This window comes from Narcine bancroftii, chromosome 6 (assembly GCF_036971445.1).
Source record: "Narcine bancroftii isolate sNarBan1 chromosome 6, sNarBan1.hap1, whole genome shotgun sequence".
Lineage (NCBI taxonomy): Eukaryota > Metazoa > Chordata > Chondrichthyes > Torpediniformes > Narcinidae > Narcine > Narcine bancroftii.
In genome coordinates this window covers 53,445,841-53,460,393 of record NC_091474.1, presented here as the reverse complement: position 1 = coordinate 53,460,393, position 14,553 = coordinate 53,445,841, and the positions used below count along the sequence as shown (strand labels likewise).

At 44.5% G+C, this 14,553-nt stretch overlaps 1 protein-coding gene across 1 annotated transcript in view; it reads right to left on the bottom strand.

The window, feature by feature from the left end:
* The window catches only part of atp2a3 (ATPase sarcoplasmic/endoplasmic reticulum Ca2+ transporting 3), a 199,235-nt gene that overhangs the window by 110,745 nt on the left and 73,937 nt on the right, over window positions 1-14,553 (bottom strand). The window contains exon 4 of the mRNA XM_069885002.1: window positions 2,921-3,022. Within this exon, the coding sequence (XP_069741103.1) occupies window positions 2,921-3,022 (102 nt within the window). The remainder of the gene's footprint in view (window positions 1-2,920; window positions 3,023-14,553) is intronic.

Below are 14,553 nucleotides of genomic sequence, written 5' to 3'. Positions count from 1 at the left end.
CTAGAGATTTATCTGCTAATTCCCTAACAGCGTCCCCTTTCCCTTTGTTCATTACCCTTGTAATGCACCCATCCTCCTGAGCTACAACTTTAACATTATTCCCCTCTTCTGTGTAAACAGTGCAGCGTGCATTCACAACTCTATCCTTTGCCCATACACACGTCAACTCTTCATTTTCCAATAAGCCCCCTTCGCTTGTTGACTGCCAACTCTCCTTACCCTCCAGCTGACCTATTGAGTTTGTTTTTTGCCCCACATTCCAGCACCTGAACCCTTGGATGACTCACCTGCCCCAAAACCCTCTCCCACATTAGCTTCCCGCTGATGCACTACAAGGCTTTCAGCCCAGGCAGGCCCAGAGAGAGAATGCTGTACAAACTATTAGTCTGCAGTATGCCACCCTTGGTAAACAAATGGAAAATATTCCAATCAGATAAAAGGTCTAGGAGCATCAAATTCAGAGACCATTAGGCTGAGAAATAGCTTCTTCCCGCAGGCTGTGAGATTGATTAAATGTATTCTGTAACCTTGGGACTCTTATTAATGAAATTCCAGTTTTTATAAATGCACTGTATATTTGTGCGTGTGTCTGTGTGTGATTATCATGTGCCATGTGAGAAACGTAAGTGGTCCGGAGAAATGCAGAATCGTCTGGTTGTATATATACAGTCAGATAATGATGACCTTGATCTTTATCACTTTGAAGAAATGGCCCCTTAACTGTGTGCAAGCCCATGCGACAGCTTTCTATTGAAAGGGTGGCCAATCACATTTCCCCGTTCTCAAAGCCATAGTTAGATGATGGTTGCCATAGAAACATACTATGAAGAGGGGCTCAGCAAACAGGAGTGGTGAAGGGATGTAAAGGTGTCTGGGCAAGGAGTGAGTACCCAAGATCTTCCATGGCCATTGACCTCATCAAATTAAAGGGCCAACCTGTCAAGGGCAGAGCAGAATATTTCGACATTTCAATATTCAATATTCTAACAGTTGAAGAGGACAATTGTTTTTGTCTTTGAAACATCAGCTTCTTCCAATGATTGTGCTGATGGGAGAGGGTTGATGAGGGGTGTGTTGGTTTGAGGAGTTATTTGAGGTTGCACTGCATCAGTGTGAAGGGATCTAGAGGAAGGAATGAATGGTGCAGTTTAGTGACCACTGGTGTGAGGACATTTGTTGCAAAGAGCCTTCATCCATGCTGTACCATGATATAAGATCACAACTATTGTGCTACAGTGCTTCAGGAGAGAAGGAAAATAAGATTGAAAGAGCGCAGGGAAGATTCACAAGGATGTTACTGGGACTTGAGGAACTGAGTTATACGGAAAGGTTATTAAACAGATTAGGATGTTATTCCCATTACACATACTCTGAGGATCTGGATGCAGTTTAGAAAACATTTTGGTTTATTGAGATTTTCTCTTTCTAGCTCTATGTTTTCTAATTATTTCTAACCTCCACGAATGACGTTGCTTTTAAAGAATGGTATAGATTTGGCATTAAAAGTTTTAAAGATTTATTTATTGAAGGAAGTCTTGCTTCTTTTGAACAGCTGCCAGTTTAATATGGATTACCAAATACTCATTTTTTCATTATTTACAGATTAGAGATTTTTTGCAATCTCATTCCCAATGTGCACTAATAAGAATTTAATAGATCTAATTTTTAATTTACAACCTTTTTATAATGGTTCAATATCTAACATTTATGGCATGTTGTTGGGAATTAGAAAGGCTCCTTTCGATAAAGCCTGGGAACAGGACCTTCAGCTTTTAATCTCTGAAGAAATTTAGAATGTAATTTTCAAATTGGTTAATATGTGCCCACCACTCCCTCATACAAATTAAAGTAGTCCATAGAGCTCATATGTCCAAAGTCAAATGATGTGGATGTATCTCCTTGTTGTGAGAAATGCAACAATGGAGATGCTTCATTAATTCATGTTTTGAACATGCCAGAGTCTTGAGAAATACTGGAATGAAAATTTTCAAACTTTTTCTGTACTTTTTAAAGTTAATTTTAAGCCTTGTTTCGTATTGTTGGAGAGAGTGGCGTAACTCTTTAACAGCATCTGATTTACATGCATTAGCCTTTATTTCTCCTATGCCTGAGTGGGCAGTGTGGCTCAGATGGATGGAGGGAGCATTACTCATGCTCAATGGTTACATGACGTCGTGTCATGTTTACATTTAGAGAAGATTAGATGTTCAAATTCCAATTTGAATTTAAATTTTCAAACACTGTGAAGACCCTTTTATGAATTACTTTCAGAATATCTGATTTGATTTAAATGCAGAGGAGTTGGCTAATAAGGTCATTCATCACTTTGATCAAGATTTATTTTTTCATACTCTTTGCCAAACAGATTTGTTTTTTTTCTAGTGGGTTTACATTTTCTTTTTATATTATTGTAATATAATTTGATTGAGAATGCGGGGACCTTGGATGAACCGGTATGATCTCAGTGTCATGTATATCTTTTGACTTTTAATATGTATTCTTATGTACTCTGTATTTTTTAGATGTGGAACTTTAATTTCAATAAAAATATTGAACGGATGTTATTCCCTGGATCGTTGGAGAATGATGAATACAAGTTTGATTTCTACATTTGAGAAAAATTTGGATAGGTACATAATGGGAGGGGTGTAGCAGGCGTCCAGGTGTAGGTCAAAGGGACAGACTAGATGGGCCAAAGAGCCTGTTTCTGCCCTGTAGTGTTATATGGTAGGGGATGAGTTCCCCTTTATGTTCATTGGACAGTCCACAAATGAGAGACGATACACTGAAGGCCCTAGCACTAACATTTGTACCTGGTCAAGGGCAGCACACCTGGAGCACCCCAGCCAGTCAACCACTTGGTGGGGCATGGGGCTCCAGGGCTTGGTGGGAAATTCACGTCATCACCCCGAGTTCTTACCTGCCACACGCCAACCAGAGCATTCACAATCAGGATTAGAAGGATCACAAAAGGTTCCACAAAAGCAGTGATGGTTTTCTCATCTTCGAACCAAGCCAAGACCTGGAATACAAAAGCAGCCATGAGATCTGCAGGTTTTTCCCCAAGGCATTTCTCCAACAGGATCACTGAGGGCTCAGGCCACTGTGGCAAATCTGTGCAAATGGGAAGTTATTGCCATGGCTTTAACTGACCAGGGGCCAAAGAGAATTTCTGAAAGCTGGCAGTCTACACAGTCCTGGGAACCGTGTCTCTCTTTCCTCAGACGCTGACTGTGCAACTGAGCTATTCCGTTTTCTGTTTCTATTACAGGGCACAGGGCTCCAAATTCCTGCATGCCGCTCCAATGAACAGTAAACCCTCATGTTCTGGGATCTGCACAGGAGGCATAGTGTGATACAGTACAGAACGGGCCCCACTTATCCATGCTGACGTACCAGACTCATCCCATTTGCCTACATTGGGTTCATATCCTTCGAAACCCTTCCACATACATCTGATGACAATATCACACACCTGGAGGGTCCTCAGTGTCCACCAGCCTGGGGTGATAGTCTCAAACCCAGTCCAGTAAAAACGGCCAAACGATTGTGAACAAAACAAGTTCCATGTTCCAGAGTGGATCCCAGGTGTGGAGGAATATGAAATCACTCCCTGCTCTACCACAACATCCAATCACAGAAACAAGCCATAAAACAGAGCTGGGAATTGAGCCAGCGAGAGAGAGAATTAAAGATCTCCCAGAGGTGCCCCAACATAACAGACAGTCCAAAGGAGAATCCATGCGCTACCTCATCAGACACTGCCTGATTTTGTTTGCTATTGATTCACTGTATGGGAGCATTGCTGGCAAGGCAAGCATTTATTGCACATTTCCTAATTGCTCTTGAGAAGATGGTGACAAGCCACAGCCTTAATGATTTACAGAATGACTCACTGAAAGTTAACAGCCAAAAATGTCAGGCCATTCGATCCACAGGTCTGTGTAAACTCGCTGAAGAACAATGCAGCTGCGCCCTCTGCCTTTTTCCCCATAGCCGTGCAATGTTTTCTCCTGCAACCGTTGATCCAATTCACTTCTCAAAGACACCTTGGTGTATTCCAGATGACCACTCACCCCATACACCAGCTTCTGCTTGTTCCAGTTATATTGCAAATCTGAACCCTCCGGTTCCCAACCTTTCTGCCCATGAGAACTGCCTTCCTATCTACCCTCCTGACCTCAAACACTTTGGTCATATAGTGTGGCAGCTTCCTGGTTGAAGCCCCCATTGCCCCCCCCAACCCCGCTCCAAATCTGACATCTGAACATCTGTCTCTGTCCTTGCAACTACTCAGGAATCACCTCCTTCATATTACACTGCTCCATCTCAAATTTCCCACTGTGGCGCCACAGAGTCATAGAAACAAGGCCCTCAGGGCAACTTGCCCCCCTCAAACAAAAGGTCCCATCTACACCAGTCCTACCTGCCTGTGTTCAGCCATATCCTGAAGCCCCCCCAGTACTCTGTTCTGCATCCTCTGCAGGACACCTGCACCATTCCTAATGCATAGAGACACCATCACATAGAGTTCTCCAGTTGTAACTGGTTTATAAAGCTTTGGCATCACTGCTTGTTGCAATAACTTATCCCCAGGATCTTTACTGCCATTTATAACCACTTTCTCAAATGGTCCTGCGGCATTTAATGACCTACAGTCATATCCTTTGGTGTCCTGCACCTAACACACTGATCGCATCATGAAGAAAGCCCGTCAGCGCCTCTACTTCCTCGGGAGTTTGCAGAGGTTTGGTATGACATCAGAAACACTGGCAAATTTCTACAAAGGTGTGGGGGAAAGTGTGCTGACCAGCTTCACAGCCTGGTATAGGAACACCAATAGCCCTAAGTGTAAAGCCCTCCAAAAGGTAGCAGGCACACCCCAGGTCATCACAGACAAAACCCTCCCCACTACTGAGTACATCTACAGGGAATAGTGCCATCAGAGAGCAGCAGCAATCATCAAGGACCCACACCACCCAGCACTCACTCCGTTCCCACTGCTGACATCAGGAAAGAGGCATCAGTGCCACAAGACTCGCACCCCCAGGTTCAGGAACAGCTGCTACCCCTCCACCATCACGACTCTCAATGACAAACTCAATCAGCGACTCATTTCAGGACTCTTACTTGTGCACTTTATTGATATTCTTTTTGTTCTCCCTGTATTGCACAGTTTGCAATTCATTATCTGTTTACAATTCCTTTATTTGTTTACATGTGTACATTGGGTACAGTTTATTTTTTGCACAACCGATAAGTGGTAATTCTGCCGCGCCCACAGGAAAAGGGAATCTCAAGTTTGTATGTGATGTCATGTATTGACAATAAATCTGACATCTGAATATCTGTCCCTACCTCTGTAGTTACTCAGGAATCATCTCCTTCATATTATACTGCTCCATCTCAAATTTCCCACTGTGGTACAACAGAGTCATAGATTTACATAGCATAGAAACAGGACCTTCAGCTCAACCTGCGCACATCAAACAAAAGGTCCCACCCACACCAGTCCCACCTGCCTGTGTTAAACTCATGTCCCTCTAAACCCATCCTACCATGTATCCATCCAATATTTTATTAAATATTGCAACAGCACCCGCCTCAACCACCTCCTCTGACAGCCCCTTTTGTATACGGACCGTCCCTGTAAAAAAAAATTAATCCCTCAGCTTACTGTTATATCTCTCCCCCCCCTCACCTTAAACCTAGGTCCCCTGGTTACCAATTCTCATACTCTGGGTCAAGAGTGCTCTGCTTCCTCCTGCACTCTAAGGAATAAAGCCCCAGCCTGTACCACCTCTCCCTGGATCTCAGGCCCCCAGATTCTGGCAACATCCTTGTAAATATTCTCTGCACCCTCTTTATCTTGACAACATCTTTCCTGCATCACGGTGACCGAAACAGAACACAATCTTCAAAATGAGGCCTCCCCAAAGTCTGCAACATGATCCTCCCTACTTCTGCACTCAATACTCTGACTGATGAAGGCCAATGTGCCAAAAGTCTTTTTGAGCACCCCATCTACCTGTGATGCTACTCTGAAGGTATTATGTACTGGTCCTCTCTGATCCTTCAGTTCTACCACATTCCCCAGATCCCTGCCATTCACTGTGTGCTTCCTACCCATGTTAAGACCCACACATTTCCCTGTATTAAATTCCTCCACCCACCACCCAGCCCATCAAGAACCTGCGCAATTATTGACATCTGTCTTCACTATCTACACCACCCACTTTTGTGTCATCCCCAAACTTGAACGTATGTCATGTACGTTTTCATCTAAATCATTGATATAGATGACAAACAGCAATGGGCCCAGCACCAAACCATGTGGCCCACCCCTGGTCACAGTCCTCCAGTCCAAGAAACAACCATCATTCTCTGCTTTCTTCCATGAAGACACTTCATAAATTTCTGAATTAATCTTTGCCTGACACTTCAGTCCATGTCATCAGGTTATGGTCACCAGAAAGCTTGATTTTCTCTTTCCTCATTAACTGGATTCTCAACCCTTCTGGCTGTTGATTTTGCTTCACACTCCCAAAATTTGTGTCCCCCAATGTCATTCACTCAGCCAGCACACTATAAATAAATAAAGTTTCTCTGGAGACAAGGGAACAAAGACCATCAGCAATGAGCAGACATTCTTGCTCCCTCTGTATTTCCCTCCTGTGAGCTCTGGCATGGGCCGACAGGACCCTGTGTTCTGCAGGCTGTGCCCAGGTCCAGCACAGATAGATGGACATCTCGCTGCCTTCCAGTGCACTGTGACATCCATAAGGGGTCACTGCCGACTGGCACGTTCCAGGATGCAGGAGTACATTGCTGTGGGACACACTGCAGCTCAGTGCAGCCAACACAAAGGCCGCGAGGGGAAGGGGGTATAGTCAAGGGTCCTGGCAGCACTCGACATCGAATTGCTGGCTTATATACTAACTGCTTCTTGGATACGTTATTTGATGAGGAACCATGAGTGGCAATGACAACATAATGATGCAGAAAAAGACACGTGTATACAATTGTCAGGGGAATAGGGAGAGGAAATGCAGGCAGGCTTTTCCCACTGAGCTTGAGTGAGTCAAGAACTAGAGGACGTGGGAGAAGGGTGAAAGGGGAAATATTTAGTGGGAACATTAGGGAGAACTTTTTTCACTCAGAGACTATTTTCAACTCTTTATAAGACAACATTCCTACAACATCCAACATTTTCCTTATTCTCCTATTTCTATCTTATTTATCCCCAATCTCCCCTTCCCCTCCTGAGTTGTCCTTTATCCCTTGTCGGACAACCACATCTCCCCTCTCCATTTGGATTTGCGAATCCACTCGCAAGCGTCAACTGATTTTGCAGTGACCGCTATTTCCCCCCACCCCGCCCCCCCCAGAAAAGATTTCACTTTTCATATGTCACAAAGGTCACTCTTTTAATTCCCTCCTTATTCTCTCTATTCCATTACCTTCCCTTATTAATTCTTGTCTATACTATCTATATTTTCCTCTAAGTACAGATACATTCACGTATGCACATTGTCTCTATTCACTCTTATACCTCTTTACCCGCATACATATCAATCGTGATCATTTTTACTCTCATTACCCGTCTTCATCCCTCAGTCTATTTTTGTCTTTACCCACATACATATCAATCGTGATCATTTTTACTCTCATTACCCGTCTTCCTCCCTCAATCTATTTTTGTAATTGTTCTGCAAATTTTCGTGCTTCTTCTGGATCCGAGAATAGTCTGTTTTGTTGTCCTGGAATAAATATTTTCAATACCGCTGGATGCTTTAGTATAAATTTATACCCTTTCTTCCATAAAATCGCCTTTGCTGTATTGAACTCTTTTCTCTTCTTTAGGAGTTCAAAACTTATATCTGGATAAATGAAGATTTTTTGCCCTTTATACTCCAGTGGTTTGTTGCCCTCTCTTACTTTTTCCATTGTCTTCTCCAGTACCTTTTCTCTTGTAGTATATCTTAGGAATTTTACTACAATAGATCTTGGTTTTTGTTGTGGTTGTGGTTTAGAGGCCAATACTCTATGTGCCCTTTCTATTTCCATTTCTTGCTGTAGTTCTGGACATCCTAGGGTCTTAGGGATCCAATCTTTTATAAACTCCCTCATATTCTTGCCTTCTTCATCTTCCTTAAGGCCCACTATCTTTATGTTATTTCTTCTGTTATAATTTTCCATTGTATCTATTTTTTGAGCTAGTAGTTCTTGTGTCTCTAGTTTTTTTATTAGATTCCTCCAATTTCTTTTTTAAGTCTTCTACCTCCATTTCTGCGGCTACTGCCCGCTCTTCCATCTTGTCCATTTTCTTTCCCATTTCTGTTAAGGTCATCTCTATTTTATTCATTTTCTCTTCTGTGTTGTTTATTCTTTTTCTTAAATCATTAAATTCCTGTGTTTGCCATTCTTTAAATGACTCCATGTATCCTTTAATAAGAGAAAGTACCTTCTTTATCTTGCCTTTCTTTTCTTCTTCTATTTCACTGTACTCTTCCTCTTCTTCTTCCTCTGGGTTGGCCATCTGTTGTTTCTTTGTTGCCCTTTCCTTCTCTTCTTTCTTGTTTCTATTGTCTTTTGTGGTCTCTTCTTGCTGCAGGTGTTCTGCAGCTGTCGTTGCCGGCTGTGGAGACCGACTCCCCAGCTGGTCCCCCCTCCCGTCGGTGTGTTTTTTTTCATGCGCATGCGCGGTTGCGCACTTTTACTCGGCTCAGCGAGCCATTTTTGTAGTCCATTATTTACCGACCTGAGGGAGCGGGTTTCTCTCTCCGCAGCGGGCCTCTTCGGTCAGGTAAGGCCTTCACCTTTTTCCTCCTTTGTCTTCTCTTCCTCTCTTTTTACCGTTGCTTTCGATTTTTCTTTTTTTGTCGCCATCTTCTTTCCACCTTTATACTCACTTTTCTGTAACTTTTATTTCTGTGCCTTTGTGTTTTCCTTTGTTTTTCCCGACTTTTCTGGAGAGGGCTGGAGTTCACCGTCCGGCCACTACTCCATCACGTGACTCCCTCACTGAGCACATTTTCAATGCGTTTCAATCAGCTCTTGAAAGCTGCAGGCCATGTAGGTAGGTAATCGGTTGATAGATAGAAAGAAAATGCAGGCAGGCTGAGGTTAGCCGAGACAGAAATGCTTCGGGGGAACATTAGAAAGAATTTCATGACAAGAGTATGGTACCAGCTGCCTGCTGAAGTGGTGAAGGCAGGCTCAATTTTAACATTTGAGAAACATTTGGATGGGCACCTGGATGGGAGGGGTATGGTCCAGGTGCAGGTCGATCGGACCAGGCTGAGTAACAGTTTGGCATGTTTTAGGTGGACCAAAAGGCCCTTTTCTATGCTACAGTGTTCCATGAGATCAGTGCAGATGATTTATCACTGCTCAACATGAACATGGTGGGCCAAATGGCCTCTTTCAATGCTTAATCACTGCATACTGGAGATTGAGAAAATGAGAGGCAACTCATTTGAAACTAATTGAAGGGTTTGATCAGATGGGTGCAGGAAAGGCGTTAACCCTGGTGAGGGAGTTAAGAGTCAGGGTGGCAGGCATTTAGGGCAGAGGTGAGAGGCAGCTCTTCACTCGGGGGGTTGAGGGGGTGGGGGGAGAGGAATCCTCAGAAGGCTCTACCCTGGAAGGGCTTGGAGGCTTTGACATTGTGTGTGGTGAACACCGAGCAAGCAGATTTCTGGACACTGAAGGAATGGAGGGAGAGGCGAAGGACAGAGGCAAGAAGTTAGGTGTGGGATGAATGCTCCCATTTCCTGCGGATAGAGAATTAGACACAGTGTCTAATGCATGTGTATCCACCTGTAACCTCTTGCCTATTAGCTGATGCTCCTCCCTCTGCCCCTTCCTCTCTCCTACCTTTTTATTCAGACACCTGCCTGTTTTTGCTTCCACCAGACATAGGGCCCAGGCCTGAAACGGTAGGTAGGTTTCAGGTTTATTGTCCGGGTACATACATGACATGACATACTGTGCAGTGGTTCTCAACCTTCCCTTCGCACTCACAGACCACATTAAGCAATCCCTTACTAATCACAGAGTACTGATGGCATAGGAATTACTTAAGGTGGAATGTGTGTGGAAAAAGGTTGAGAACCACTGCTGTAGATGTACTCAGTAGTGGGAAGGGTTTTGCCTGTGATGTCTTGGGCTGTGTCCACTACCTTTTGGAGGGCTTTACGTTCATATTGGTATTCCCAACCAGACCATGATGCAGCTGGTCAGCACATTTCCACCACACACCTATAGAAATTTGCCAAGGTTTCTGGTGTCATTCCAAACCTCCGCAAACTCCTGAGGAAGTAAAGGTGCTAATGTGCTTTATTCACGATGCCATTAATGTGTTCGGTCCAGGAAAGTTCCTCTGAGATAGTGATTCCCAAGAGCCTAACTTGCTCACTCACTCCACCTCTGATCCCCCAATGATCACTGGATTGTAAACCTCTGGCTTTCCTTTCCTGAAGTCAACAATCAGCTCCTTAGTTTTGGTGACACTGAATGCAAGGTTGTTGTTGTTGGTGCACCATCCCTCCTGTAGGCTGACTCATCCTTTATACAACCCACTAATGTGGTATCGTCGACAAATTTGTAGATGCTGCTGTTGTAGTTCCGAGCCACACAGTTGTAAAGTGCGTGGAGCAGGGGGCACTGTGGTGATGGCGATTGTGGAATACCCCTGGAAGCTGCGTGACCTGCTGAGTCTCTCCAACGTGTGTGTCATGAGGGAGGGGGCGTGTCTCGGTTCTGTTCTGGAGACTGCGCTGAAGGAGGAATGCTCCCAGCCCACAGCTCAGGACAAGTCAGGGACTCGGAGCATACACATGATCAGGGAAGCATTGCCACAGCTCTGGATAAGCAGGATTTCCTCAATGTGGTTCTGAATAAAGTGAACACTCAGCAGCTGCCAGTTTTGCTCCATGAAGTTCACTGCCCTGTCTCATGGCTGTGGTGATATGACCATCAGATGACTGTTGGGGGCGATATCTGTACCTGGAGGCAGACCGCCTGAGGGCTGACTCCACCTGACTTACCCGAATATAGACCTGAGCTGGCCTGTCCAGAGCCAGTCACACAGGGAGCCACTGAAGCATGAACTGGTGTTCAGACTTTTATCTGAATAAAGCCTGTTGTACAGTCTTTTAAGTTTTGTGTTTGCTCGTGTTGGAATCTAGGGGTTAAAACAGTATGAAATAAATGATTAATTAATAAGTGTATATTTACTGCATGGTTCAGGGAAAAAGGAATGCGATTAAGTGGCAATCACAGTATGGAGCAAAGTTGGCTGAGCAAAATTGTCTGCTCCAAAATACAGGGAGAGGAAATGCATAAAACGATTTAGGAGGAATGCTCAAACTGAAGGAGGTGGTGAGTAGCACAGGAGACACAGGCCAGACCAGAACAAAGAATGGCCTGCAAGAAACAAAGGGAATGGAAAACCAGTCTAGGAGGAAGATTAAGGCATGAGTAGGTGTTAAAGAGAACAGCAGAAATTGGCCAGACAAGAACAGAATGGTGATTAGAAATATCTGGGGATGAATTAATTTCTGATCAACACAACAGGATAGTCTGGCCTGGAGGATTAAGATGGGAGTGCTACACCCCAGATATCTGCAAAACAGGAGATGACTTGTGATAACCCTTATGCAAAAAGATCTAGCAAAGGAAGACAACTTTTGTTCTGTATGATAATGAAATCTAGCAAAGGAAGCCAACTTTTGTTCTGTATGATAAGGTTGACCTATATAAACTGAACCAACTGGACAATAGGGGTCAGTCTTGGGGAGTAGCTCACTGTGCAGGTGACCTATGAACTAATGAGTGACCCAGAGCTCTGTTAAGTTTTATTCTTGTGCTGTGTAATAAATTGACTGTTGAACCGAATACCTTCTCCTATCACTTCATTCAAAGAACACGCTGGACTCAGACTACACATAGACTAAATTAAGAGTAAGTTAAAGCCAGAGTCCGACAATTTGGTGACCCCGACGTGATGAAGATGGAGAAGTGACGGAAGAAAAAGATACGAAACACCGGTCGATTGTGGTGTGGTGATAACAACAAGTGACCATCCTACAAAGGGAGGTAAGCAGACGCCTGTTTTAACGAAGTTCTGCTATTGGCAAAGATAAATTGTGTGTTGTCACTACTCTGCAAAAGCCCTCATTAAAGCCAAAGAATAAAACAAAAGGGGGTTGGAGTCCCCCTAGTAGAACGGGGTTGGAGTCCCCTGTAGTAGAAGGGGGTTGGAGTCCTCCTAGTAGAACGGGGTTGGAGTCCCCTGTAGTAGAAGGGGGTTGGAGTCCTCCTAGTAGAACAGGGTTGGAGTCCCCTGTAGTAAAAGGGGGTTGGAGTCCTCCTAGCAGAACGGGGTTGGAGTCCCCTCGTAGCGATCTCGAGAGATCGCTTTAGACACTTGGCCAATTAGAATAAGGTGTATGGTGATGGTTATTTGCTTCTATAGTGTGTAATAAGTATTTGATTAAGGATCGTGTACCATAGTAGTGTATAAGTATCTGTATAAGGTGTATTGTTTTATAGTTATTTGCTTCTATAGTGGATAAGTATCTGTTTAGGAATCGTCTAGTGTATCATAATAGTTTATAATAAGTATTTGTTTAAGGATTGTGTACAGTGTGCTGCTGGTGTTTATAATAACGTGGGAAGGGACGAAGTAGATTGCAGGGTGTCAAAATCCTACCAGGGGAGAGACCCAGTGAAGTACGAAGTCTAAAGGGTTAAAGATCAGAACGGAGATGGAAGGAGTAAATAGGGATGTAGGGCAAGAGCTCGGTGGAGACAGAGGGGTTCCCCCATCTGTAAACCGACAGTGGGAGAAAACAAGGAATCAATTACTGGGAGGATTACCGAAGGGAGAGGAGGTACAGGCTATGGCACGGTACGAACAGATATGGAGAGAGCTGCAGAATCAGGGGAAGGTACCACGAGGGTTTGAAAAAATCCGGCTGGTACTGTACTTAGGAGAAGCAGAGAGGGAAGCAGCCAAGGAGGTACAGGAACATGAGGCAAAAGGACAAGGATCTATATGGAATAGAAGAAGGTTTAAACAACAGAGAGAAGTGAAGGAACAGAGAAGGGCAGATTTACACAATATGACATTGGCTTGCATGGCTGTGGAAGTGAACCTTCAACATGATATTAAAAAGGGATCCCATATCACTAAGGAGAATACGGGGGAGGTTAAGCCGTCAGCCCCGCTATCCAAAGTTACCAGAGACATTGCCACCACCTTATCCTATTCCCCAGATGTCAGTGATGCAGATAAATGAGGGAATAGTGAATGTCACTGAATTAGCAGGTCACGAACTCCAGGAGGCGAAGGAGAGACTTAAGAGAATTATGCAGGAAAGGGTGGAGGAAATGAAGGAGTTAACAAAGGAAATACAGAATGGTGTATGTAAAGTGAGGGAAACTAGTATGCGACTGGAAAAAACAAATGAGAGAGAGCAAGAACAGACACTTGAGAATGCCTTCTCGGTAGGAATGTCAGAGGATCACACCACCCCCACTCCTCACAATAGACAAAAGGAGTCAGAGGATGAGGAGATCTCGACCTTTTTGAGTCAGTGTAAGGAGAGTTGGACAGACAAAGCAGGAGTACACCCAGCCACAGATCCCTTGCAGACTACACTCTTTAGGGCTGCAGTAACGAGCGGACTGCCAGCTGTAGTTAGGGAGGCGTTAGAGAATAACCCTGATATTCCTGGCTGCTCGAGTGAGCAATGGGAAAAACATTTGACCCATCACATGAAACGTTACAGGGCTAAGCAAAAGGAGGACAAACAAATTATGGAGTCTGCACAAGTGCAACTCCTTAAGCTTCAATTGGAAGAGGCTAGGAAAAAGGCAAACGAGGCAAAAAAGATTTCCTCAAAGGGTGCGAACCAGATGATTCAGCAGCCACCGCAGCCACCACAAGGGAATAATATGAGTTGGCACCCGGCCCCAAATTGGGCACCGGGTCCCACCTATGTGGCCAGAATGGGAGGTCCAATGGGGGGATTCCGAGTAAGAGGGAGAGGTCGGGGTGCTCCACGAATGCAACCAGCCGTACGTTTTGTATGCGGTCAGCCAGGACACTGGAAGAGAGACTGCCCCCTAGCTTGGGATCCTCGGGACACTGGGGGAAGGGGATATGGACCACCACAAAATGAGCATTGGATCCAGCCCCAGAGATCGTCAGTGCCACCCCCAGTACATCAGGCACCCTATGCGGCTCTAGCTCCGAAGAGACGATTCCCTTTGCTGACAGAGGAGGAGCAATATTGCCCACAGTGACGGAGCCCGAGCACCCACGAGCAGGATAGGTTGGCAGACCCTTTCCTGCAGATTAAAGTAATGGACATGGAAGTATCCTTTTTAGTGGATACGGGAGCCAGATTTTCAAAACTCACTGGCACTGAATTTCAAGATAAAACATCATCCTCTAACGTCCAGCTGATAGGGTTCTCGGGTACACCAGAAAATCTGCCGTTTTCTACACCACTAGTCACTTCTGTGGCGGGACAGACTTTT